This window comes from Xyrauchen texanus, chromosome 31 (assembly GCF_025860055.1).
Source record: "Xyrauchen texanus isolate HMW12.3.18 chromosome 31, RBS_HiC_50CHRs, whole genome shotgun sequence".
NCBI classification, from domain to species: Eukaryota; Metazoa; Chordata; class Actinopteri; order Cypriniformes; family Catostomidae; genus Xyrauchen; species Xyrauchen texanus.
Genome location: NC_068306.1, coordinates 28,788,115 through 28,815,630, shown reverse-complemented (window position 1 = coordinate 28,815,630; position 27,516 = coordinate 28,788,115). Strand labels below are relative to the sequence as shown.

At 36.6% G+C, this 27,516-nt stretch overlaps 1 protein-coding gene across 1 annotated transcript; it reads left to right on the top strand.

Moving 5' to 3' along the window:
- The first annotated feature begins 23 nt into the window (after positions 1-23).
- On the top strand, positions 24-27,206 carry gemin5 (gem (nuclear organelle) associated protein 5). The gene is made up of 28 exons (XM_052099401.1): positions 24-274; positions 352-506; positions 1,533-1,714; positions 1,847-1,998; positions 3,957-4,058; positions 4,216-4,348; positions 4,437-4,599; positions 4,971-5,183; positions 5,318-5,403; positions 6,484-6,566; positions 8,683-8,819; positions 8,900-8,973; positions 10,001-10,182; positions 10,271-10,410; positions 10,566-10,737; positions 13,586-13,798; positions 13,922-14,038; positions 15,331-15,453; positions 15,744-15,839; positions 17,597-17,734; positions 17,890-18,037; positions 18,124-18,243; positions 20,966-21,176; positions 21,381-21,635; positions 23,807-23,969; positions 25,453-25,906; positions 26,178-26,253; positions 26,375-27,206. The coding sequence occupies exons 1-28, from the start codon at positions 133-135 to the stop codon at positions 26,537-26,539; spliced, it is 4,395 nt and encodes a 1,464-aa protein (XP_051955361.1). The 5' UTR covers positions 24-132; the 3' UTR covers positions 26,540-27,206.
- Positions 27,207-27,516: the final 310 nt, after the last annotated feature.

Below are 27,516 nucleotides of genomic sequence, written 5' to 3'. Positions count from 1 at the left end.
CACACGTTGTCGACGCACGGTAGCTGGCGTGTTTTCGGCAGCATGAGTGCAGCATGTGAGAAGTAATTAGACTGATATCACCTAGATCTTCTTTTTCTCTGCTTTTAATGCAGCAATCATCTCCTCATTACAATGCACCAAAGACATCTGCCAGCCTCTCCAAACTGGTACTGTTCGCGCTGCAGTGACATAAACAACAACGGAGTGCTAGGTTTTGGAGCAAAAAATGCTATCTACCTGCTCAAAGTGACTGCTGCAGCTCCAGCAGTTATAGGTAAGTGGTCAGATTGATTTAATTCAGTTTTCTTTTTCAAAAGCACCACCTTGCCTGATCAGTCCTTCTTTCTGCAGGTGAACTCATTGGACACACTGAAAGAGTTTCTGGTTTTGCATTTTGTCCGCATGATGGACAAGAACACATTTGTGCCAGCACTTCAGATGATAAAACAGTAAAAATCTGGGATACTGAGCAGAAAGTTCTGTTGACCGAGCACAATGTGCACCAAGTAAGTCAACTTTATTACTATCCATCGTTTAAGGTACCGTGATTTTACCAAAACAATTTTTGGACCCTACTGGAGTACACATTTGTACCATGTACAGTGGGGGGCTCAACTACAAGGATATTTTTTATCATATTTTAATTTGCTCTGCCAAAAATATTTTAAATCTATCAGAATGATTATAATTTTTTAAAATATTTCTAAAAAACAATGACAGTTGGGATATATATGCATCTATAATGTCACTCCATGACAACTTTAAATTAATAAACATGCCTTTGCTGGAAAAGGATGGCATACTGTGCCAAACACTTCTAATTTGTTTATACATTTCAACCCATTCCAACTGATGCTTGAAAGAATATGACAAGTCTTTCTCACAATTTTGATCTCATCTATATTGGCCAGCTAGATTGCATTACATTGGTGTTGTATGTAACCCTCTGTTGCACAGTGTTCTGCAATTAAAACATCTTTAAAATCAAATTTATTCAGGGTGTGATATTACATATAAACCATCCATAATTCTATGTTCCTTTTCTAGTTCATTTCTATGTCATTGTGAGTTATTTTTATTTATGGGAACATAAATGGCGATGCATCAAATAAATCTTGAAAAATTATCTTTTATTTTTGTTGTAATTGTCAGATGTTTTAATTCTCTAAAATATGTTATTTTTGTAAAATGAAAATAATTACAGAGTAATTATATTCTTGGTCTGAATTAAAACCAAAACATCAAGACGTTTTTGGCCTTTAATATTCATGCATCAGCATTAACCCTATCCCCTAACCATATAAACCATCCTTTGATGTTTCTTAATTAAATAGCAGAATTTTCAAAAACAATGTTCAATACATTAAGGCCCTAGCACACTTACAGAGAAGTTGTTCTTTGTTCAGAGGTCAAAAGAAGGTCAAAACAGCTGAGCAATGGTATACTCATTATTATTGCAGATTAATTATTATCGTTAAGCCCTGAATTTTATACTGTAGACTGACATACCATATGTGTTCCTGTTTGAACAGAGCAATATCTCTGCAGTCCACTGGTCTCCGCTGCAGAAACAACTGGTCATCACAGGAGATGAGAAAGGTATTGTGGTGTGTTATTGGTGCAGCAGTAATGACACCCAGAGCTTTTTCCCTGAACCCCGAACAATCTTCTGCTTATCCTGCTCTCCACATGAGGAAAACTTCATTGCTGTGGGGTAAAAGCTCATCTCTTAATTTTCTTCAGCAGTCAGTAACTGCATAGCAATACCCTGTCAACCACCCACAACACCCTAGTGTTTTGAGTGGTGAGTTTAGCAAGTTTCTTTTTGTTTTTTCTTCCTCTGAAGGTATAAGGATGGAATGATTGTAGTGATAGACATCAGTAAGAAAGGAGAAGTGATCCATCGGCTGAGAGGTCATGATGATGAGATTCATGCTCTGGCCTGGTGTCCTCGACCCAGAGAGGAACCTCTGTACGGACGGTCAGAAGACGGCACTGGTAAGAAATCAGCCTGACATTTGTTTGAAGATCCTGTCTGCCCCAGTCAGTCAGTTAATACCAGGCAGGGTTATAATAGTTTTATTTTTCATGATTGTTAGTTTTATCTTGGTTTAAATTTTTTCAGTATTTAATAGTTTTAGTTTTCTATTTTTATTTTTGATGTAGTATTGTAAGGCTGCCTAAGGTAATCTGTTAACTAAGATAGTTTAAAAAAAAACAATGTTTAACAGTCTTAAATTTCTCTAGATCATCTATTTTATCACTATCTAGTGGCCTTTTCATGTTGAAAAGGTTTTACATTTTATAATATACTTTGTATCAAATGTGAAATACATTTTTCATACATACAAACCAAATACATACAAGTTTTAGAATTAATATATGTTGTTATTTTGTAAAGTTAGAAGCTGAAGTTTATAGTAATGGAAATATTTTGTGCTGAACATGTTTTTATAATCTAAAAATACCAAGACAACCCAGAAATACAATGTTCTCAAAGGCACAAGTCTAAAGAAGTTATGTTTTCTTCTTCTATGTTATCTTTTTTTGTCTCTTTAAAATCACTGGAAGCGTACAGAGTAAAATTAAGGCTCCGCCTTTCAATATGACACAAAATCTGACTGCACTTCTTGGCTATTATGAATGAAACTACACCACATTTTTACTTTGGAGAGAGGCTCGTTTTGTATACGAGACTCTAATATATATAATATTCAGTTTTACACATTAATGCTGCACATATTGCAAAGTTTGTTGATGACTAAGGGTAATTCTTTCAGGTGAGAGCTCATGTAAACAATGAAGAACATATCGATGTTTCACATATTTTTCACTTATGGACAAAAAGTGCTATTGGATGTTTTTCAATGAACGCTTGTCATGGACAATTGACCCAAGTGTGGCAAACTGGAGTCCTGTTTTGATATTGCATGTTTTCATTTGTACTCCTGGCACAAATAACTAAATTGCTGTTTCTGGAGCATTGCTATCGTGAGACAGAGATCAGATATCAATGTTGAACCCTTAGACCTTTGAAAAGATGTATAATTTGTTAACATTACGTTTATAGACGGTAAATATATGTTAAATTGTGTATCAACAGGTTTTAACCGCAAACGTTTTTTTTGTGTAGGCCAGTTTAAACTAAATAAATGCGTTAATCCAACTCTCTGCTATGCTTGTTGGTTCAATTTAAAAAGAATCTTAGTATTTTGTATAAAAAAGCTGCATTGAGATGCATTGCTTGTGCCGAAAAACTACAAAAATCAAGTAAATCTTTCTCTTTTTTTCAGCATTATTTACCTGATCTAAGAATATTTTTTCACTGTAATGTTTCTGGAAATACACCATTTGTTTTGCATGTGATAATACTATACCATGTTTCATGATATTTTCTGAAAAATCTAATGTATTATAAAAAATAAAATAACTTAATAATATCAGTCATATGAATTTATTTGAATTTCATTCCATTTTAATTCTACTTAAATTCAAATTCGTATTGCAATTCTGCATCCCTTTTGCTACCTCAATTCACATTCAGACCAAAATTAGGAATTTAATTGGAATTCATTTAAATCTGATTGGTGCACGGCCCTGGTATACAGTATAGCATATATCAGTGTTTGTCAGTTTTTCCAGTAGGTTTCTTTTTATTTCAGTTAATAATGTTTTCATGTACATTTTCCCAATTATGTTGGGCTTTTTATTGAACAAAAATGGTGGCCTTCGGTTTTCATTTTAGTTTTGTTTCCATTTTTCCAATTGTTATTATTTATTTTTGTTTAAATTAACAACAATTAAGAACAATGTTTTTGTTTTTTGGTTCCAGTTTTTCCAAATATGTTTTTTAGTTAACTAGTACTAATAGAAGTACTCTTAATACTAATAGCTGTACCTCGCTAATATGATTCCATGTTTTAATACTGTGTGTTGGTTGTTTTGTCTCTGTATAGATGGAAGCAACATGGTGACAGATGGAGCAGAGGTGGGGTGTTACCTGGCCTCAGGTAGTCGAGATCAGACTGTGCGGATATGGAGCACGGCCAGAGGCAAAGGTAATAAAGATAGATTTAAAGCTTTCACAGAAAACAGCAGTTTATGGGATTTAGGCCTCAACATTAAAGATGGCTCCGAATCCAGTGTGTGAGAGTTTCAGGGCTGTTAATATAACTCATTTGCCCTGTGTTTAGGTAACCATGTGTCTCGTTTCAGGTGTGATGACCCTAAAACTTCCCTTCCTGAAGAGGCGAGGAGCTGGAGTTGACCCAACGGTGAAGGAAAGACTCTGGCTCACTGTCCACTGGCCAAAAGGGAGACCTTCACAGGTTGTGTCCAGCTGTTTCGGGTATGATTGTTTTACCAAGTATCCAAGGAGTTGCGTGATGTTGTGTTGAGTTTTGACATGGGTTCCACTGTATTTTGTGTGTGTGCAGTGGTGAGATTGTAATGTGGGACCTCATGAAGTCCGGCAAGCAGAAGTGGAATTTGCTTGGCAGCTCATCAGATGGACAGAATCACAGCCGCATCATCTTCAATATGAGCTCGTTTTGCTCAGGAGACAGAGAACTTCTGCTCAGCACCTCCATGGACCGAGAGGTAAGACGTCCCTCTGTACAGCCAGTAGTTTTAAATGGTCTTTTATACATGGAGCTTTTAAAGAAGATTATAATATTAGTAGCTGTGAATGTATAACAACAGTATAAATTGGGATATTGTGGGAACCCTAAGATGTACTGGTGTTTTTGGTGACTGGACAAACTGCCCTGCCCCCATCAAAATAATGCATTAAATATAATTATATAAGGTTATTTACTAGGTATGAGACAATATATCGAATTTTGATATTTCTCGAACCAAAATAATGATGAACCATATTGGAGGCAAAACTCAATATTCTGTCCATGTAATCATAAATGGAAGTTTGTGAATCATTTTCTTTACCCCTCTGTATGTCTGGCTTATTTCAGATTAAGTGTTGGGATCTGGCTTCTCTGGAGTGCTGCTGGACGCTGCCCACTCTGGGTGGGTTTGTATACTGTCTCAGTTTCTCTCCTGTTGCCACTGGGTGTCTGGCTCTAGGGGTCGGAGACAGCATGATCCGGGTGTGGAACACCCTGTCTATCCAGAACCAATATGACATCCGGACCTTTTGGCAAGGCATCAAGTCTAAAGTCACAGCCGTGAGTCATTTTTTGCCAGCTCTGACAAATATGTTTAAAATTGGTATGTTAAACTAGACTGCAAAAATATTTCACAGGTCAACACTGGATTTTGAAGGGAATAAAGAGCCTTTGATTTTCTCTATTTCTCACAGTTGGCATGGCATCCACTTAAAGAGGGTTCGCTGGCATTTGGCACAGATGATGGCAAAGTGGGCATCTATGAGGTTTACTCTAACAGGTAAGAACAAGTTCAGCCATGTTTTACTGTGATTCTTTTTGGTGGTGGTGTTTTTTTTTTTTTTTTTTGTCATTTTATAAAACCACAAATAAGGGCTGTCAATTTAACAAGTTAATTTAGTATAATTAAATTGTCACATTGGAACAATTCAAGCTTGAAGTACCACGTAACTGCAAACCTTGGTTTTGTGAGTCCACCGTCAGCACAGAACGAGCAAGAAAATGAGGAATGTCCTGTGTGAACGGCCCCTAAATCTACCTAGGATACACTGCAAAATAAATAGTTGTGGACTGTTGGCCAGTGATAGGCATATGTTCAATGACATGGAAATGAAATAAAGAAATGCTCTTCTAAGGGGCCCTTCAGACCGAACACTTACTTGCGCTAAAACAAGCTACATGCAGTGCAATGTAGGCATCTCGAGACTCTCTTTTAACAGTTGACATTATTTTTTACCTGATGCATCATCTGCCGAATAAAGAGCTGGACACGGCACAAGGGCCAAAGATGTCCATTTGGTGCATATGTACATAGAAAAAGAGTGCAGAAGAAAACACAGTGAACAGCCCTTAAAGCTTTTAGTAACATCTATTTTAATTCTTTATTCATTTACCACAATAATACAAAGTCTTTGCATTATCTTAATTTAGAGGCTTTTCTCACCATATATTTGTGATTAATCAGTGTTAATGTTTTTTAATCGATTGAAAGTGCTAATGCATATTAAAACATATGACGTCTCTTGTGATTTTGATTCCTTGAATATTACGTTTAAAATGCAAGACAGGCATTAAAAGAAAATTATTCATATAAACTTTAATTTTATAAAAAAAAATATATATATATATATATATATATATATATATATATATATATATATATATATATATTTCGGAGCTGTGATTTAGTGGTTAGTGGGTAGTTCTTCACACATTAGCCACAACCGGATCCCATTTCCCCTCTTTCTTCCCCAATCATTTCCTGTCCACCTTTCACTACATTTCTGTTAATTTAAAAAGGAAACTCCTAAAGATAAAAGAAAATGACAATTTTCAAATCATTATTTGCTTTTGCACACAGACCTCCTCAAAACTCAAGCACCTACCACCGCCGTACTGTCTACTCTCTCTCATGGGGTCCTCCTGTCCCTCCCATGTCTTTTGGTAAGTTCATTCATATCACACAAACATAACCCAGTAAACATTGAACTTGGAGTGATGCCAAAAACAATCCATCAACAATAAGGGACTCTCAGCTCCCCTTTAAAACGCTGCTTACAAAAAGTTTGTTGGGTAATCAATGAATGAAAAAGTAATTTCTTCCCACCCGCTGACAAATGACACATTTATCAACGTATCCAATCAATCTCTGGTCCACAAGGATGTGGAGATAATTGCTTTTGTTTAAGAGCAGCTGATGTGAAGGCTTGATGTTTTGTTTACAGTGTTTCTGCTGTCTTCACTCTTATCCCTGCAGATGGCCTGTTAACAAAATGTAGAATGTTTCATATTTATGGGTCATTGTAAGGTTTTTATTAAGCCAATTCTACATATTTTGCTCTGAAAGTAGAGCAAGTTTTTTGAGCAGAAATTTAGAAACAAATGTTAATGTTTCCCTAAGGTCCATTTGGGGGGGGGGTTAGTTTTTTTTAGACATCTTTTTCTTTTTTCTTTCTCTCTGAACCTCAGAATTGCTGCTGTGCCTTTTAAATGGATGGTTCACCCAAAAATGACAATTCTGTCTCCTGTCATCCCAGATGTGTTTGACTTTCGATCTTCTGCAGAACACAAATTTTTTGTAAAACATTTTTGAAGAATATTTCAGCTCTGTAGGTTCATACAACGCAAGTGAATTGTGACCAGAATTTTGAAACTCAAAAAGCACATAAAAGCAGCATAAAAGTAATTCATAAGACTCCAGTGGTTAAATCCATATCTTCAGAAATTATATGATAGGTGTGGGTGAGAAAAAGATCGGTATTTAAGTTATTTTATTATCGTAAATCTCAACGGTTGACCAGCCCCAACCAATAGGTGTAGTGTGCGCACTTACGCGACATGCCCAGACTAGTCGTAGATGCTACAACAGTTTTCAAACCTGCTTGAAATCTGGCCGATGAGTCATCAGGTGTTTGCACTGTCCCGACGAGCAAAAGGCTGACAATGAGCAACAGCCAATAAAATACAGAGAGAGCAAGAGGAGAGTAATGCATTGAGAAGCAAAGGACAAACAAATATGAAAATAAAATACAACATTTTGTCTCCCAACTCCAACTTTGTCATTTTCATCGTTCAAATCAGTGTAATAAACTAGAGGTAGACCGATATATTGTTTTTACCCATTAATCAGTGCTGATAGTTGTTTTTTGGAACTACTGGTTATCTGCAAGAATGTATACTGAGAGTAGCAGATATTTTTTTCCCCTTTGTACAGCATAACAGCGGCCTCTAGTGGAATAAAAACCGCAACACCTTGTGGGAATTTGTCAGATCTGTCTCCAACTTCATATCTTGTGAAATATAATTTAAAAACATCTTAGCATGCTGAGTGACCTCAGCCAGGTCTCATAAGCAACCAAACTGGCCCTGTTGTTAGGGAGGGTAGAGTCACACGGGTAACCTCCTCGTGATCGCTATAATATGGTTCGCTCTCGGTGGGGCACGTGCAGAGTTGCGCGTAGATGCTGTGGTGGATGGCATGGGCCTCCACAAGTGCTATGTCTCTGCAGTAACGTGCTTAACAAGCCACATGATAAGATGTGCAGATTGGCAGTCTCCGATGTGGAGGCAACTGAAATTCGACCTCTGCCACCCGGATTGAGGCGAGTCACTATTCCACCACAAGGGCTTATAGCAGATTGGGAATTAGACATTCCAAAAAGGGGAGAAAATCCCCCCCCAAAACTTCTTCCTTGTTAGTGCCATCTTCCTATGTGTTATGAGTAACAGTGCAAACTTACAGGCTGGAGGTTTGCTGTTGGGTCCTATATAGTTTTTTTTTAACTGCCTCACACTTCAATAAAAGCCTCTTTGCAAAGCCTGTATTGCATAGTGATAGATTCACAAAATAATTTGCTCTGTAATTGGCCACAAAATAAAATTATCAGGGCTCTTCAAAATTTCAGCCGCTTGTTTTTCTTCATTTGTTTGAGAAAGTTGTGGAATTTCAGTTTTGTGTTCTGAAAATGTTACATCAAGCTTTTTTATCTTAACAATAATGTAAAATGTGATTTCTCATGTGATTTTCACTCCTTTAATAACGTGTGTGCATGTGGTACAGGGGCATCAGGAGACAAGCCGTCCTACACTTTGTACAGTTGTGGTGGGGAGGGCATAATTTTTCAGCACGACCCCTGGAAACTCTCAGGAGAGGCCACTAATATTGACAAACTCATCCATGACACCAACAACATAAAAGTAAGACTTAGTCATTCTTGGGTCTTCTCGTGGAACAGATCTTTACACATTAAATAAAAAAAATGTTTGTTCTGTAACAGCACAAAATGGCTCCACACACAGACCTCAGCTGGAAGCCGGACGGCAAAGTTTTGGCTATCGGGAATGAAGATGGGTAATAATTTTATGCAGTGGGCTGGTTCTCACGAAACCGTTCAAGAAAGTTGATTGAACCCAGAATCACTCTTTTTTTTTTTTTTTTTAAGTATGAAGAATATAAAGCAACATTTTATTTTTTTATTTATTATTATTTTTTTAATTTGTCATCATTTTCAGGACAACTTTTACCCACAATTCTCATTACTTTAACACTTTTACCATTGTTGTCAATTATCCTGATTGCCATAACACAGTCATGTTTTTAAAAATATGCTGTTATACCATTTGTTTTATTTTTGTATTAAATTAATTTAAATAATTTTTCACATTGCAATTGGGGGGAGGTAATATGTGCATAACTGTCATTAAAATGTCACAATGTAAAAAATCTTAATGGCCCTGAAAATAGGCTTATTTGTTATTTATTTATTTAATGTTTTCGAAATAATTAATTAGTTATGAAATACTTATTTATTTAGATTTTGGAATAAAATAGGACCAGAGCATTTTCTTGACAGGATTTGTGAGAATCACCCAATCACAGCTCTTTTTTAGTTATTTTAATATATTTGTTTGAAAATGTTATTTTTTTAATTTTAAAAACTTTAAAGACAACATCATATCTTTTGAAACCCTTTGAACTTGTGTTATGTAAAAGTCATTACATTTTGGCGGGAAATAATCATTGCATTATTTGATTGGATCATTGAGAGTGTGAAACATGTTTGACTCTTATATGATTGGTTAGTATAATGCCCCTGCTTACACAGCCTTTGTGACATCAGCAGAAAAGGAAAGCCATCTTCGAGATGGAGAAAGTTATTACATATTGGTGAAAGACTATCATTTTTTTTAAAAAAATCTTTAGAATAACATGCACAATAAGAGCTGTGACATCTTTTAAGGAAATGGGGTCAATTTTGATTTCTTGTCCTCATATATGAAATGGTTATAATACAATAGCTTAGACAAAACATGAATAATTGTATAAGAGATCATATTAGAGGTATCTCAATGTTTTTTGTATTTTAATTTTTTTATAGGACCATAGATGTGTTCAAGGCTCCCATGTTGAAACTACTGTGTACAGCTCAGCAGCATCATAAGATCATTAATTCATTACGCTGGCACCATGAGCACTCGTCTCAAAATGAGCTGCAGTACTTACTGGCGTCCGGCTCCAGTAATGCCACAGTCTATGTCCATGACTTCAGGAGCGCCATAGGTGACTATCTGCTATTTATTGTTGTTGAATTGATATTTCAGGACATTATGAACTTGCTTCCTTTTCTAATTTTAGATTTTCTTTATAGAGAGCCCATCAGAGATTCCAGTGTTAGTGACTGAACCATTCAGGACTCTCTCTGGTCACACCAACAAAATCACCGGTGTAACCTGGAGCCCCCATCACGATGGCCGTCTGGTGACTGTGTGTTATGATGGTACTGCTCAGGCAAGTAAAAATGTTCTACAGGTTTTTACTGTGGGTAGGTAGCATGCACAATATATTATGGCTAATGTTGTAATACATATACTGCTGTATAAATGCTAGCAGAATATATGAGCAGGGAATTTATGGAAAAATCCCATCCATACAAAATGTTCTAGGTGTGGGATGTGCTGAAAGAGGAGCCGGTGTGTAACTACAGGGGTCACTCGGGTCGTCTGCTGTGTGTGCTGTGGTCACCGGTCCACCCTGACCTGGTGTGGACTGGTGGAGATGACTTCACCCTCCAGGAGTGGGCCGTGTCCAAACAGGAACATGTTACACCTCCAAAGAGTAAATATATCACCTTATCTGACATCAGTTACATCATGAAAAAAATATTTAACTAACTAACCTTAAATTTAGAGTCTTTTTAATGTGATAGCTCACCCAAAATAAAAAGTTGATTTTCATTTACTCAACCCCATGCTGTTCCAACTCTGTATTCTTTTCTATCTTCTGTGCTGCACGAAAATAAATCAGAGTGTCAGAGCTTTAGTTTTCCATGGTTAGTTGTTTATACGGCCAAGCTTTAAAAAGAACCATATAAGGAGTCCTTACGACTGGTGCGCTATATTCCAAGTTATTTAAAGTCACACGATCACTCTCTGTGAGGAACGGACTGTGAAAAGCATTTTTTATTTAGCTTATTGCATGCGAGAACCAGCGGTGTTTGGTTTCAGTGACATCAAACCTGCTGCAATGTGTCATGAAGCACCATTTTTTTATTGACCATAAGCGTGAATGTAAGCGAATAACAGCACAAATTTGTATCTTTTCCTTACACAAAGATATGCCTTGGCTTCAGAAGACTTGAACCATAGCGTACAAGTCATTTGGCCTACTTTTTATGGTGCTTTTAGATTTTTGGAGCTTGGCAGTATGAATCACTATCCACTTGCGCTAAATAGAAAACAGAAGCTCTGACATTCTACCCAATATAATTTTTCATGGAAGAATTAAAATAATAAAGGGTTGGAATGATATGAGGGTGATTTAAATGATAACAAAATTTTCATTTTGGGTGAATAATAATACCTTTTTAATGGGATTTTTGAATAAAATAATTGGGGTCGCAACTGTGCACAGCGGTTATGTGCTCATAAGGGAGGCTCAATTTCAAATGTGGCCTGCAATATATACCATTCCTTTTCTTTCTCTCTCCTTAATAATTCTAAATAATATCTTCTAAAACTGTCCCGATTAAATATGAAAGATGTCATTTTGATCTGAAACAGGGGTCCCTAAACTATGGCCCGTGGGCCAAATACTGCCCTCTGAAATGTTTTGACCGTCCCGCGGATCAATGCCGTCACATTTGACTGGCCCACAATGAAAGCACGAGACTGCTTTGGTGGCTTTTAATGCCGATAAGACTGACTGTAACATTCGTCAATAGTATTGAAGTCTGTGCTGTGAAGGAGCGTATCATTGGTTTCACCCGCTGAATGAAAACTTTACTGAAGTTCGAGTTGGTCGTTAAGTCTGAATGAGATAAGACGTCTCATTCTTGAAGGAACTGAAAGTACTGATACGCTTGTTCGCGATCAACATGAATTAATCAGTCATCATTAACAAGGATCTGCTGAACGACTAAACGAGATGGCAAGTCGTTTGTTCAATTCGCCAAACTCGTTCAACAAGAAAATGGGCCGGGTGAATGATGATTTTTATTTTTTTATATAAACAACTTATTACAATGGGATATGGACTTTATTGAAACTCTTGAAAATAAATTTTAAGCTAGTATTGTCTTTTTTTGACCGCTTGATAAAAAGTCATGCTAAGCAGTTCACAGTATGATAGATATGCTTTGTTGTCCTTTGTGGGGAAATGCTTATGATGCTTTAACACTCTACAGTGCTGAAGTCATGTAGAATTGTTGAGATCTTGAATAACTCTGCTTTTTCCTCGTTGAAAGGGTAAAAATGGTAATTTGGAGGCATCAACTGATGCAAAAGCGTAATTTGCAAAAATGGACAATGAATGAATCCATTAACTAATCTGAACAAAACTTTTTGGTGAACAGTTTAAAAACTCACTGAGATGAATCAAAATCATCATCACCACTACTGGATGAATACTAATTACAAATTATTTGAGCCAAATGATGTATCTACTACTGTAGATTTTGATGACATAGGCTAAAATGTAACATTTCACACAGATTTAAGTTTTCTTGTTTGCCGACAAAAGAAAAATGACTGGACCTTTCCACCTCTCTTCATGTCTTGACATGTACACGTCAGAGATCGTGTGTGTGTGAAAGTATGCTTAATTTAAAGCAAATTGCTAAGAAATGTATACGTTCAATAAAGTTACCAATATTAAAATCATGTTCTGTGAAATGTATTTTAATTGTAAAATAATTTTATTAAAAGCATTATTGTAATAAATGCAGAAGAATAATCTGTGACAAAATTACCTTATTTTACCTTACTTACTGATTTTGAAAGGACTGAAAGAATCTCTAGTTTAAAGGGACAGTTCACCCAAAAATGAAAATTCTCATCATATATTCACCCTCATTCCATCCCAGATGTGTATGACTTTCTTCTGCTGAACACAATCAAAGATTTTTAGAAGAATATCTCAGCTCGGTAGGTTTATACAATGCAAGTGAATGTGACCAAAATTTTGATGCTCCAAAAAGCACAAAGACAGAATAAAAGTTATCCATATAACATATAATAAGTGTTTACAGTACATGTCTGCTGAAGTGATATGATAGGGGTTGGTGAGATAAAGATATACATTCTATAAATCTCCACCTTTGACCAGCCCCGACCAGTAGGTAGATGTATGTGGACGTGGAGATTTACAGTACAGAAATACTTAAATATTTATTTGTTTCTCACCCACACCTATCATATCACTTCAGAAGCCAAGGATAAAAAACTCATCGTATGTATTATTATTCTGCCATCATTTCTTTTTTGGACCTTCAAAGTTCTGGCCACCATGCGCTTGTCTGTTTGGGCCTACAGAGCTGAGATATTCTTCAAAAAAATGTAATTTGTGTTCTGCAGAAGAAAGTAAGTCATAAATATCTGGGATGGCTTGAGGGTGAATAAATGAGTATTTAAATTTTTTGTGAACATTTCCTTTAATGGTACTCATACATTGATGCATCCATTAACAGGCAAGAAGCGTTCTGAGATTGAGAAAAAGAGAGCACCACAGAAAAAGTCCAAGAAGAAAAAGAAAGCACCTGGAAAAGGGGAGCTAAAGGTGGAGGATAATGAATCGCCTTTAGGAGAAGAGAACAAAGGAGCAGCAGGTAGCAGAGCAGAAGAGGGCCAATCAGACGAGGAAGAAGAGGAGAGACAGAGCACGGACGTTCTGTCCATCACAGGTAACAGCCCATCTTTCTGTATTTCAGATCTCGCTTTCTCTTCCACTTCCTGGTTGTCTGTGAAATGTCATTGCGGGCTTCTGGGTAGGCTGTAATGGATAACATTTATCATTGGGGTCACAGGATTGGCCAGCCAGAGCAGTGTGGACTCATGGGCAGCAGAGAGGGAGCAGAACGGGGAAAAGCCCATCCATGCAGTTAAAAGAGAGATCAAAGAGGAGAAGAGAAGAGAAAAATCAGGTCGGTTTCTGCCTGCACTGTGTAGCATCAGTCAATATATTTTTCTTTGAGTATCCTAAACTTGCTATTATTTTTGCCTGATGTGTGCTGTTCAATGAAACCTTTTGGTTATTGCTTGCCCAAACACCTAAGTTTTTCAAATGCTCATAATGCAAGTGGTGTGTCATGTCAAAAGGAAATTGCTCCCATTAGAATCAATGATGTTGTTGATTCTGTTCCATTGCTGCCAGTTTATTAGCATGTCCATTGAAAAAAAACTTTAAAAAAAACGTATATGTCTGATTGATTTGTTCTTTTTTTAAAAAAGACAGTTTACCCAAAAATGAAAATGTATATTCACTCACCCTCATGCCATCCCAGATGTGTATGACTTTCTGTCTTCAGCAGAACACAAATTATGATTTTTAGAAGAATATTTCAGCTCTGTTGGTCCTCACAATGCAAGTAAATGGTTGCCAAAACTCTAAAGGTGATAAAAGAAGGCTAATCCATAAGACTCAAGTGGTTAAATCCATGTCTTCAAAAGCAATTTTGCCTTTTTACTTTAAATCTTTTTTTTTTTTTTTTTTTTTTTTTGTGCAGTTGGCATTCTTTGTATATATTGCCACTTACTGGTAAGAGAGGAGAACTTACATTTTGATCTTACAATATTTTCTCACCCAGACCCAGATATTGCTTCTGAAGACATGGATTAAATCACTGGAGTCTTATTTATTAAGTTTATGCTGCATTTATGTGCTTTTTGGAGCCTCAAAGTTCTAGCAACAATTATCTTGAAATGTATGGACCAACAGAGCTGAGATATTCTTTAAAAATCTTAATTTGTGTTCATCATACACATCTGGCATTGCATGAGTGTGAGTAAATGATGAGAGAACTGTCATTTTTGGGTGAACTATCCATTTAATTTTGTATTTTTTGCCATAATTGTATTAGTTTGATATATTTTTTTAAAACATCTCACTGTTCCATCAAAGCCAGCTTGTAATGTTTCTGGTCCCTGATCCACTCATTTTTATTAATGAATATCAGTCTGGCCATTCAGACCGTATGCACTCTTACGCTACAAACAGCTAGATGCAACAAATATAACGTTTCTGCGCAAATAAACAGCAAGATGCGCCGTAGTGGTCAAAGATGTCCATCTAGGCCATGTTTACATAGAAAAACTATGGAAAAGCAACACAGACAGACACAAAAAAAACATATTCAATATAAGCAGCCAGACAACGTCGGTGATCGCAGAAGAACCAAATATCTGAATCAGAAATGTTTACTCTGTTTATATTTAGATCTATCTCTGAAAAAGAGAAAGCCACGCTCCATTCTCCCGCTCAGTACATCTATGGATCACCGACCAAAAGAGGAGCTTCATGAGGACTGTCTTGCACTGGCTGCTGTGAGACACAACCATGGTATGCCAAGAAACCAACACCTTTGAGAGAGGTTTACTGTGGTATAATACTGCAGTAGTTTGGGACCAAACTACTTAAGCAACACTGTTTGCCAGTTACATTTTTTTCTTCTGTGACATTATGGTTTTTAAGCAATTAACAAGAGATGAAGTCTGATAAAACAAACATATATTGTAAGTTTGCATTTGAGTTATTAAATTGCTCAGTTATCTAATGCACTCACAAAATAATATTAAGAAACCAACAGTTAGGATGTTTGTAGTAAATATATCTTCCCTTCTCTTCCTCAGAGAAGGCCGGTGTGTGTGTTCCAGGATCCAGAGATCACATTCAGCTCGGCATGTTCACAGACAGGGACGCCCTCTACAGGATGTTTCAGGAGGAAGGTGAGCTCAGCATAATATAGTATAATAGACAGTATTGTTAAGATTTCATCGAAATTTGGATTCGGACCGCAGGAATCTTCTCCAAAAGAATTTAAAGCTACATCCACCAAACGTGGCACAGACCTTCAGAATGTTCTGAAATGGTGTGCTTCATCTTTTCTAACTGATCAGACTTGCGGTTTTTGACAGCAAAGGATCAAAAAACTGAAAGATCCCATAAACACATATTGACTGAATGTTAAAATGGGTAAACCGAATGCTCTTTAATTCAAACTCCAACTGTCAAAAATGTTAATGTAAACAACCCCACAAAATGCCTTTGATCTGCTTTGAGCTTCTTTCTCTCTCTCGCTCTATCTATCTATCTATCTATCTATCAATCAAACTTTTAAAACTAAACTTTCAGACAAGGTTTTGTCATGCCATAATTAAAGTTTGTCTTAACTTTACTTATCTGGTTGTTTTCTTGTGCTGTTTTGGAGTATGTTTTGCATCATTCAAGGCCAGCTAGAAGGCCTCGACTGGGATATTACTTAAAGACTACACCCACCAATAACAAATAAATGTATCTGATTGGCTGATTAATCTGACTTTAGATGCCTATGAAATCCAGTGTTGAGGGATTCTGTGGAAATTCTGAAGGCTTAACGGGGTGGAGCTCAGACTCGCACGCTGCTTCGGCTAAGGAACATGGCTTCGGGCATGTGATTTGTGAAACAGTCGACTCACTTCTTATAAGCATCAAGGGATTCATTTTGATTGGATAAACTTTGTTTTTTTGCTATTCATTTGTAGATGAATTAGGAGTGGAAAGTGATTGAAAATACATAGGCAGAATGGTCAATGAGAATGAAAGGATGAAAAAATATTTACTTATGAGGCGTGTTATGCCAGCAGAGAAGGCTTTGCTGGCCCTGAGAAATCGCCACTGCTTGAAACAGATGATACCCCAACAATACACTAAAGGGCCGGTCACACTAGGCTTTGAGCACGTCAATTTTGGCAACGGACCAGGGTATGAGGTCACATGGGAGAGCTTCTGGTTTTATTAAATAGTGCTTCACAAATAATATGAAATAAAAAAAAAAATTGAATTTGTTGTCTACTCACTGTACAGCAATAATAAAAACACACTGCTTTGAAATATGTATCAGTATGTGACGTTTTGATCTTCTATTGGGCACATGTCCTCGTGATCTGGATTCGCAGTTCAGAGTTCACCAAGCTTGAACAGTGGTACACAGCATTGTACAAAATTTCTTCACGTGAGCTTACACTTTTGGTGTCTGGCATTTGGATGGGAGTGAATGGAGCACAGTGTAGTATGGACGCCCCTTAATGTGAGGAAGAAATATGGCACGACAGTGTTTTTTTGAATGGGTGCATAGAAGTTAGCGGAAATGTGCTAACTTAGACTTCGTGATCAGAATTTCAGACCATCCAAAAGTAATTCACTATTTTACAGAGAGAAAACATAGCAGAAGCTAGCCAAGAGTTCTGTTTGTTAATATCTAGTTTGCTGGCTAATAAACTCACACAAAATCATGAATAGATTTGATGCAAACATCACAAACTTTAGCAATTTGAATGATTAGTTTTTCATCAGAAGTGCTCATAAAATCAGATTTTGTTTCACATCAGACAGATTTGTGTAAATTCTTTTCAGATTTGTGGACAATATGCATCAGACAGTCAGTGAAGGGAATGTGACCGACTTTGAGGCTGATAGTTAATCTCACTCTGGTGTGTTTGTGCAGAGGAGAGTCACGTGGAGGCAGGTCATTATGACTCAATGGTGTATCTGAGGCTGTGGAAAGGAGATCTGGTTGGAGCATTAAACCTTGCTGCAGAAAAGGGAGAAATCACAGACCATCTCCTCAGTTTAGCACCAATGGGTGAGGCAAAAAAAAAAAATTGCACTGGATACTGCTATTGTGGCTTAAACCCTTTCACTTTATCTCTGAACATATTTTAACATAGTATATTTCAAATATATGGTGGTGTCTACAGTATGTCAATCACAATATTTTCCATTTAATCAATCTTTTAGCGGGCTACCATGTGTGGGCAAGGGCAGTGGAGGCATATGTCAAGCAGCTTTGCCTCCACGAGCAGTTCCTCAAAGCTGCCTCTCATCTCGTCTCCATCCATAAACTGTACGAGGCCATCAACCTTCTGAAGAGTCACCAGTTCTACCGGTTAGAAACATATTGTTAATTGTGTCATTTTAATGGTGTTCGGACTGAGTGGAACATTACCGTTTTTGTTTGTTTTGAATCATCAGGGAAGCCATAGCTTTAGCCAAAGCCAGACTTCAGCCCGAGGACCCTGTTCTGAGAGATCTGTACATGAGCTGGGCTGCCATCCTGGAGAAGGATGGCCATTATACTACAGCTGCTAAATGGTAAATGGAAACCAATGAAAATTATAAAGTTTACAGAGAAGAAAGCAATGTGGAGGTCTGTTTTGAATTAATAGACTTTCTATCCCTCTTCCCAACATTTTTCAGATCAATATTTAAGTCCTTTTTTACTATAAATTCTCCTTCCTGCCCAGATCTGGGATGGCAAAAGGGGTAGAAAGTGATGAATTAAAATTTGGGTTGAACTATTCCTTTAACTTCAGGCACTTTTAGCCCTGAAACATTTTTCACGCTCTCACTATTTTTTGTGAATTTGTCTACTTGCAATGTCCAACAGACTATGTACTTGTGTCACTGGAGATTTATATAATTTGTCTTTTTTTTTTTTTTAAGTCATAAATACTGACCACACTTTGATTTCCAGTAAATCTTAAATCCCAGTGAGTGAGTGAGTGAGTAGTTTAATACTAATTTGAAAACAAAAATTGTATCTATTCTAAATACAATTATATTTTTTAGCTATGTACTTGCGTCACAGGAGATTTGTCGTTTTTGTCTTCTTTTTTTTTTTAAGTCATAAATACTGACCACAATTTAATCTCCAGTACATCTCAAACCCGTATTGTGATAATAGAATTCTGTAGTGGAAAGGATATTTTTAATGTGTGTGTATATATGCGTGTGTGTGTGTGTATGTGTGTATGTGTGTGTATATATATATATATACACACATACACACACACACACACACACACACACACACACACACACAGTTGAAGTCAGAATTTTGCATACACTTGGATTTAAGTAATTAAAACTCATTTTTAACCACTCCACAGATTTAATATTATCAAACTATAGTGTTGGCAAGTCGTTTAGGTCATCTACTTTGTGCATGACACAAGTAATTTTTCCAGCAATTGTTTACAGACCGATTGTTTCACTTTTAATTGACTATGACAATTCTAGTGGGTCAGAAGTTTATATACACGGCAAGTTAACTGCCTTTAAGCAGCTTGGAAAATTCTAGAAAGTTGTGTCAAGCCTTTAGACACAAGCTTCTGGAGGTGTACAAAAAACAATTGTGGGCCTCCACAAGTCTGGTTCACCCTTGGGAGCAATTTCCAAATCCCTGAATGTACCATGTTCATCTGTACAAACAATTATACGCAAGCATAAACACCATGGGACCACGCAGCCATCATACCGCTCAGGAAGACTACACATTCTGTCTCCTAGAGATGAATGTAGTTTGGTGTGAAATGTGCAAATCAATCCCAGAACATCAGCAAAAGACCTTGTGAAGATGCTGGAGGAAACAGGTAGACAAGTATCTATATCCACAATTAGTCCTATATCAACATAAACTGAGGCTGCTCAGCAAAGAAGAAGCCACTGCTCCAAAACCGCCATAAAAAAAAAACAAAATACAGTTTGCAAGTGCACAATATTTTTGGAGAAATGTCATCTGGTCTGATGAAACAAAAATGTAACTGTTTGGCCATAATGACCATCATTATGTTTGGAGGAAAAAGGGTGAGGCTTGCAAGTTGAAGAACACCGTCCCAACCGTGAAGCATGGGGGTGGCAGCATCATGTTGTGTGGGTGCTTTGCTGCAGGAGGGACTGGTGCACTTCACAAAATAGATAGAATCATGAGGAAGGAAATTTATGTGGATATATTGAAGCAACAGCTCAAGACATCAGCCAGGAAGTTAAAGCTCAGTCGCAAATGGGTCTACCAAATGGACAATGACCCCAAGCATACCTCCAAAATTGTGGCAAAATGGCTTAAGGACAACAAAGTCAAGGTTTTGGAGTGGCCATGACAAAGCCCTGACCTCAATCCAAATTTGTGGGCAGAACTGAAAAAGCGTGTTCGATCAAGGAGTCCCACAAACCTAACACGGTTACACCAGTTCTGTCGGAGGAATGGGCCAAAATTCCAGCAACTTATTGTGAGAAGCTTGTGGAAGACTACCCAAAACATTTGACCCAACTTAATTTAAAGGCAATGTTAACAAATACTAACAAAGTGTATGTAAACTTCTGACCCACTGGGAATGTGATGAAAGAAATAACAGCTGAAATAAATAATTCTCTCTACTATTATTCTGACATTTCACATTCTTAAAATAAAGTAGAAAACAGTTCTACTCTAAAACAGTTAAATACTAGTAAGAATTGTAAAAACAAACAAAAAAAAAAGTCAATTATAATGTAACTGTCAAATAACAAAAAGAAAAAAGTTAGAATCTGTTGGTTTAAAAAAAAAAATCAACCACTAAGACATGGAAGTTGCCTGAAGTTGAAGAAACACTCCTATACAATTTAAAACCCAGATTTGTGTTATTTCATAATTTAATCTGAGAGTTACTATTTCTCATGTAGGGACCATTTAGTTTGGGACCAAATGTCAGTACTGTGTTAATATTTTATCAAACACTAATAATTCTCTCTATATAGAACATGGAATTTGTCTTTATTGATTTAAAGAAAGGTAATTGGTCAATTTGTACCCTATGTGTGGATGGTGTCACATCTTGATGGCATTTAATATGTGATGATTAAATATTTGTGTCTTACACACAATGGTTTTTAATACATTAAGCTGTTTCTCTGCCAAAGAAAAATATTTTGGCTCTTGCAGATTAAAAACTGGGCATAGTACTGTTTGATGGGTCCTGGAGGAGGTGTCTGCTGTAACGTAACTGAAATGCACATAAACTTGACTAAAGAAATATTTTCTTCATTCACCTGTCAGTTACCTGGCTGCAGACTCCAGCTTTGATGCAGCTAAAGTCATTGCCAAGAAAGGGGATGTCATATCGTTAAGGACGGCTGCTAATCTGGCGTGGATATCTGGAGAGAGTGAGCTGGCTCATTCCCTCTCTCTGAGATGTGCCAAGGACTTGATGTTTTCCCAGGACTGGCTCATGGCACAGGAGGTCCTGAGGACTCAAGACACACTTTTGGTTTGTTTCCTACTGTCCTTGCTTTTAGTGCTTTTTGGGAGCCAGATTCACAGTAATGTACATATCAGTCTCTTTTATCTGTGGGGGTACAATAAAACTGCTCCATGAATAAATGTTATATGTATAGTATGTCATTGGTATGTACAGGAACAGTATCAACCTTCAGTGTATCTAAAGCATAGCTCTTTCTCATGTTCTTCAAAGGGTCACAGACTGGTGTTCTGTGTGAATGAAGTTCTCACTCAGAGACTCACAGATACAGATGTGGTCACCTGGAGTCTTGCCTCATCACACACCTGGTCTAAGCCATGTGAGGAGAACTTCCTCTCCACAGTACACAGAGTGTGGCAGAGAGAGTTTGGCGTGACAGCTGCTGACCTGGTGAAAGTGAAGATGCAACATCAACTGCTGGGAGCCATTGAGAATCCTCCTGCCACCGCAAATGTTCCCATGAAGCATGTATGTTTGAAAATAAGACACCAACAGATGTGTTTGATTCTTAAAGGTTGCAAGCAGTTGAGCAGATATGTTAAACGTGTTATAGCTCCATATGAATTTGTGTACTTTCAGAGCTAACACTTTACAATAAGGTTCCATTTGTTAACAACATTAGCTAACATCAACAACGAACAATACTTTCACAGCATTTATACTTTTAATCTTGGTTAATGTTAATTCTAAATGTACCAATGCATTTTATAAATCAACATTTAAATTTTTTTAACCTTAGTTAATGCACTATGAACTAACACAAACTAACGATGAACAATTGTGTTTTTAACTAACATTAACAAAGATATATATTGTTAATTTTTTTGGTAATGATACCTAATCCATTAAGTAATATTAACAAATGGAGCCTTATTGTTGATGAAATAACGTTTTCCTTTGGTATGCAGGTGTGTAGAATAAATGGGGGTGGATTCATGGAATGTTTTTAAGAAAATTCTTCTTAACTACCATTTTCGTAATTTTTCATTTTAACTTAAGCATTCAAATTCTCGAAAAAAAAAATAAACATCTTAAAAATCGTCCTAAATAACATTTTAGGATTACCTCACAGTTGTCTTAAATTCTAAAAGGTAAGATGTTTAATGAATTTACTGTGTTTAAATGTGATGCGTTCTATCGTGTTGAGTCTGAAGTCGCAATGGGCTGTTAATGTTGAAATTATTTTAGACCAGAACACGTTTCTGACATTTTTGTGATTTTAATTCTATTTTTATTTTCAGCTTTCAAACCATTTAAATGGGATCACCAAACTCAAACAATAAATGTTGGTTTGAAGCTCATTAATGTGGTGACCAATCATGCTAATGTATAGCGCTCTCTCTCCGCAATCTTTAGAGTCCATAGAAACATGAATTATAATGTTAGAAAGCTGAGACTTTCTTTTTCACCCCCATCCACATTCCTATCAGAGTTGTGCACAATCGACGCCACCCTTTTCCATTTACCCGCCTCTTAATTTCAAACATGATATTATTATTATTATTATTATTATTATGCTTCCCAAGCAGAACTTTTTCCTTGCAGTAATTTCCCAAACAAGAACATCCAGCTCTTGTCTACAGAAGTTTTAGATTCTTTTCTTTTCCTCCATGTCAAATGAAAAGTTATCAAATGGTTAGCAGCAAGTAAGTTCTCCTAGGATGTTTATTGTTGTTAAACTAACTCATCTCATGCACTTTACATTCAAAAAAAATATCGCGAGGTGCTTGCTACTTATATAAAAAAAAAAAATAGATATTTTATTAAGAAAATATTTTAGAACTTTGCACTTGGGAATATTATTATGAATTTGTTATAGTTTATCCTAAGAATTTTCTTGCCAATGTTAATATACGTAGTTAATGAAAGCTAATTGAATTTTTTGGTTAAAGTGATAGTTCTCCCAAAAATGAAAGCGTACTTTCTTATGCAGAACACAAACAAAAATGTTTAGAAAAATATTTCTGCTCTGTAGGTCCTTGGAATGCAAGTGAATGGTGGCCAGAAATATGAAGCTCTAAAAAGCACATAAAAGTAGCATAAAAGTAATCCTTAAGACGCCAGTGATTAAATCCTTGTTTTCAGAAGTGATATTATAGGTGTGGGTGTGAAATTGACCATATGTAAGTCTTTTTTTTTTACTATAAATTCTCCTCTGTAGGTGGTGATATGCATGAAGAATGTGAATCTGGATGTGAATGTGAAAATGAGATTTATAGTAAAAAATAAAAACTTAAATATTTAGCTGTTTCTCATCCACACCTATCATATCGCTGCTAAAGACATTGATTTAACCATTAGAGTCTTATGGATTACTTTTATGCTGCCTTTATGTGCTTTATGGAACTTCAACGTTTTGGTCACCATTTACTTGCATTTTATGGACCAACAGCTGAAATATTCATCTAAAAATCATTGTTCTGCTGACAAGTCATATACATTTGGGGTGGCGTGAGGGCGAGTAGATGAGAGAATTAGAATTTTATGGTGAACTACCGCTTTAACTGTAATACATATTTAAAAAAAGAACAGGGAAAACATCACCAAATCGTGAAAATAATGCCTGCCATTGGTCGGTAAATGTGGCCATTAATAATAAGTGTAATTTCACCAATCTTCACTGATCTTTCATTCCCCAGCTCCTGTCTCACATCTCATTGGACGTAACACTATGTGCATTGAGTCAGCTATTATGTGATTGGCCATCTGCAGTAGAAGAACTACTGCGAGCTCTGACTCGAGGTTCTGAGACGGGTCACTTCACATTAATGGCTGAGATGAGCCGTTTGCTTCTACCACAAGGTAAAAGATTCACATACAGTGGGGTGCAAAGTTTAGAGTCCACTAATGGAAATGCTTTTATTTAGCATTGTTTCACAAATAAATACACATTTTTATTACAAAATATATTATCAGTATTGAGCCGTTGCTGTCACAAGATGATGTAATTATCTCTAAACATCAACAGTGGATGTGCACGTCAAGAGCCTGTGTTAAGGATGACAGGAGATACCTGCATTTGTATAGCTCTAATCTAAATGAATATAAAGACATCTTTATGGGTCTAAACTCCTGAAGAGAAATAGTCCAGTATCGCATATCTCATAGTGCTATGAGATATAAATGGAGTACACTTTGAAAGGCTAGCATTCGACTGTAGGCGTACTATTCCAAGTCTTTGGAAGATATTTGATAAATTATGGGTTATCTTTCACCGAATCCTAAGTCATTCACAGTGGCTCAAAACAACTAAAGTTCTCGCATGAACACGTGCCATGGAAGAAAAGAAATCTGACTGTACAAAGGAGGATTAGTTCACCCAAGCATGAAAATTCTCTCATCGTGTACTCACCCTCAGGCTTACCAGACGTGTGTGGCTTTCTTCTGCTGAACACAAACAAAGATTATTAGAAAAATATTTTCACTCTGTGGTCCATTTAATAGAAGTGAATGGTGGCCAGAATGTTGAAGCCCAAAACAAGCACATAAAGGCAGCATAAAAGTAATCCAAAAGACTCCAGTGGTTAAATCTGTATCTTCAGAAGCGAAAAACAGATCAAGATCTAAAGGTGCTGTTTAGAGTTCTGAAGCGTTCACGTGACTGAGCCGTTGAATTAACCACGGGCCCTCATTCCAAAACGCAGACACATTTTTGTTTGCATTTTACAAAATTTACAGCTGTCACAGAGATCTCAGGACACTTATTTCAATAATATCTTTTAAGACAGTTGGAATGTTTTTTGCATTCTTTTCCATGAAAAAAAATTGCTTACACTTTAACTTTGACAAAGTGCTTGTTTTTGGCAATTTGCATTGTACATATCGCCACCTACTGGGCAGGGAGGATCATTTTTATGCTGCTTGTATGTGCTTTTTGGAGCTTTATAGTTATGGCCAACATTCACTTGCACTGTATGGACCTACCGAGCTGAGATATCCTTCTAAAAATGTATGTTCAGCAGAAGAAAGCCATCCACATCTGGGATGGCATGAGGATGAGAATTGTCTTTTTTGAGTGAACTGTTCCATTAACATGATCAATTTCACAGATTTGTTTGCATTTAATTAGTGACCTAAAAATAGTGGATTTTGAAAAAAGTTATGAGAACATTTTCAAAATTCTCTCGGTCATTCATCTAAAGAATGCAAAATAGAAGCTTTTTCACAAGTTGCCTTAGACTGTTGCACCTCAGTGTATGATTCTTTTTTATAAACACTTTACATGTAAATTCTGTTTTTGTTGTTCAGCAGAAATCTGGATGATGAACAAATCTTTTTCTTGCAGGTTTGGACTCTGTGGCACTCTACAAACAGAAGCTAGACCCAACTGATGAGAAAAGCTTGGTGATTTCTCAAAACGTGGAAGCTTTTGTCTGTTATCAACTAATGTATAAGAGATGGTGGAGTTTCAGTGCAAAATCATCCACTTTGTCTTATAACACCATGAGCAATGGTCACCATTTGCCAGCGAAGAACCAGAATGAAGATTCAAACCGCAATGGAGAAGCTCAATCTGAATCTTTCTCCGAGGGCTTCTGGAAGGTTCTTCTCTCTGAACCTCACGCCAGCCTTCAGGCCAAGCAGAGAGCCATAGCAGAGATCCAGAGTAAAGTGACAAGTCTTGTTCAGAAACACAGTCAATCTGAAGACTCTCATCTGAGCCCAGACACAAAGACACAAGCACCTTGTTCTGAATCTGAAGATCCAAAGGAACCTGGAGAATCTAAAAGTGGTGAAAGGTATTGTGATATTGCACCTTTTGTATCTGTTTTTCCGAGTCAACATGAAATAAAAATTGACCCCATTTATTTTCTAAATACATGTTCCTGGTCCTGGCTAAATTTGTCTGCGTGTTGTCAAAATGTAATCAGTTGGTCCTCTTCTGAGAAAAGTTTCATTATATATGTTCACATACCATTTTACTTCCATATAGGTCAGTGGTTGTGAATCCCTTTTTAAGTTGTCTTAATTGATTGTCTTAACAGCTCCTTTTTTCATTCTCTCAAATAGTGGGTGTCTTTCTACCCTGATTGCTCAGGTTGCTGAACACCACAAAGAGTTTTCCGCTATTCCTGACTACATCAAAGTGCGTGCCTCAGTCTCCTTAGACATTGTTAAACTCATATTTTAAGCAAGTGGTCTTGGAGAAGCTTAAATGCCAATTGCATATTATGAAACCTTCTGAGAATTTTTTTTCTCTTTTTCAGAAATTTCCATTTCCAGATGTCATGGAGTGTTGTATTGTCTGTCTGTACATGGATTTGCACTTTACTTTGGTTCCACAGCACATCTGCTCAGAAGCCACAACTTTGTTGCACAAATATGGAACTTCAGCATCGCTCTGTAAAGCCTGGAATAGACTGACGCACTAAAACAGCGCTTATAGTTTTTGATATGCAATTTTGTTTGATATGTAAAATTCAACTGACTGATGATCAACTGTATGTCTGTGCTTAATAAAATGTCCCCCACAAATGAGCACTAAAGCAATGCATCCTATAATTTTATTTAATAAATGTTATTTTTAAAGATTGCATTTTCTTTTAACAATCAATGGACCAATTAATCTAAAACCAAAAAAAAAGCTTCATAGACAATATGAAATTGTATTTATAATTAAAGACTTTTTATATATATATACACTGTATAAAGTTTTCTGCTCTTGGCTGACAGAAGTGGAACCCGACGTGGTCTTCTGCTGTTGTAGCCCATTCACCTCAAGGTTCGACAAGTTGTGCATTCTAAGATGTTATTCTGCTCACTACAATTGCACAAAGGGGTTATCGGAGTTGCCATAGCCTTTGTCAGCTCGAACCAGTCTGGTCATTCTCTGTTGACATCTCTCAAGGTGTTTCCGTCCACAGAACTGCTGCTCACTGGATGTTTTTTGTTTTGGCACCATTCTGAATTAATTCTAGAGACTTGTGTGAAAATCCCAGGAAATCAGCAGTTACAGAAACACTCAAAATCAGCCCGTCTGGCACAAACAATCATGTCACAGTCCAGATAAAATTTTTGCTCCCCATTCTGATGGTTGATGTGAACATTAGCTGAAGCTCCTGACCCATATCTGCATTATTTTATGCACTGCTGCTAGATTATTGCATGAATAAGTAGGTGTACCTAAAGTGCTCAGTAAGTGTATATAATCAGTCACAATTTTTTTTTATTTAGGATTAACTGGCCTAAGATTTTATATTGTAAATTGTTTAATTGGTCCCCCAAGTGCAAAAAAAAAATGCTTATAAAATTGGTTATTTTATTGTAAAACATCACTGTCTTTATAATCAGCACACTAACCTGATTTTTTATATTGTCTTTTTACGAAATGTATGACACAACATTAAAA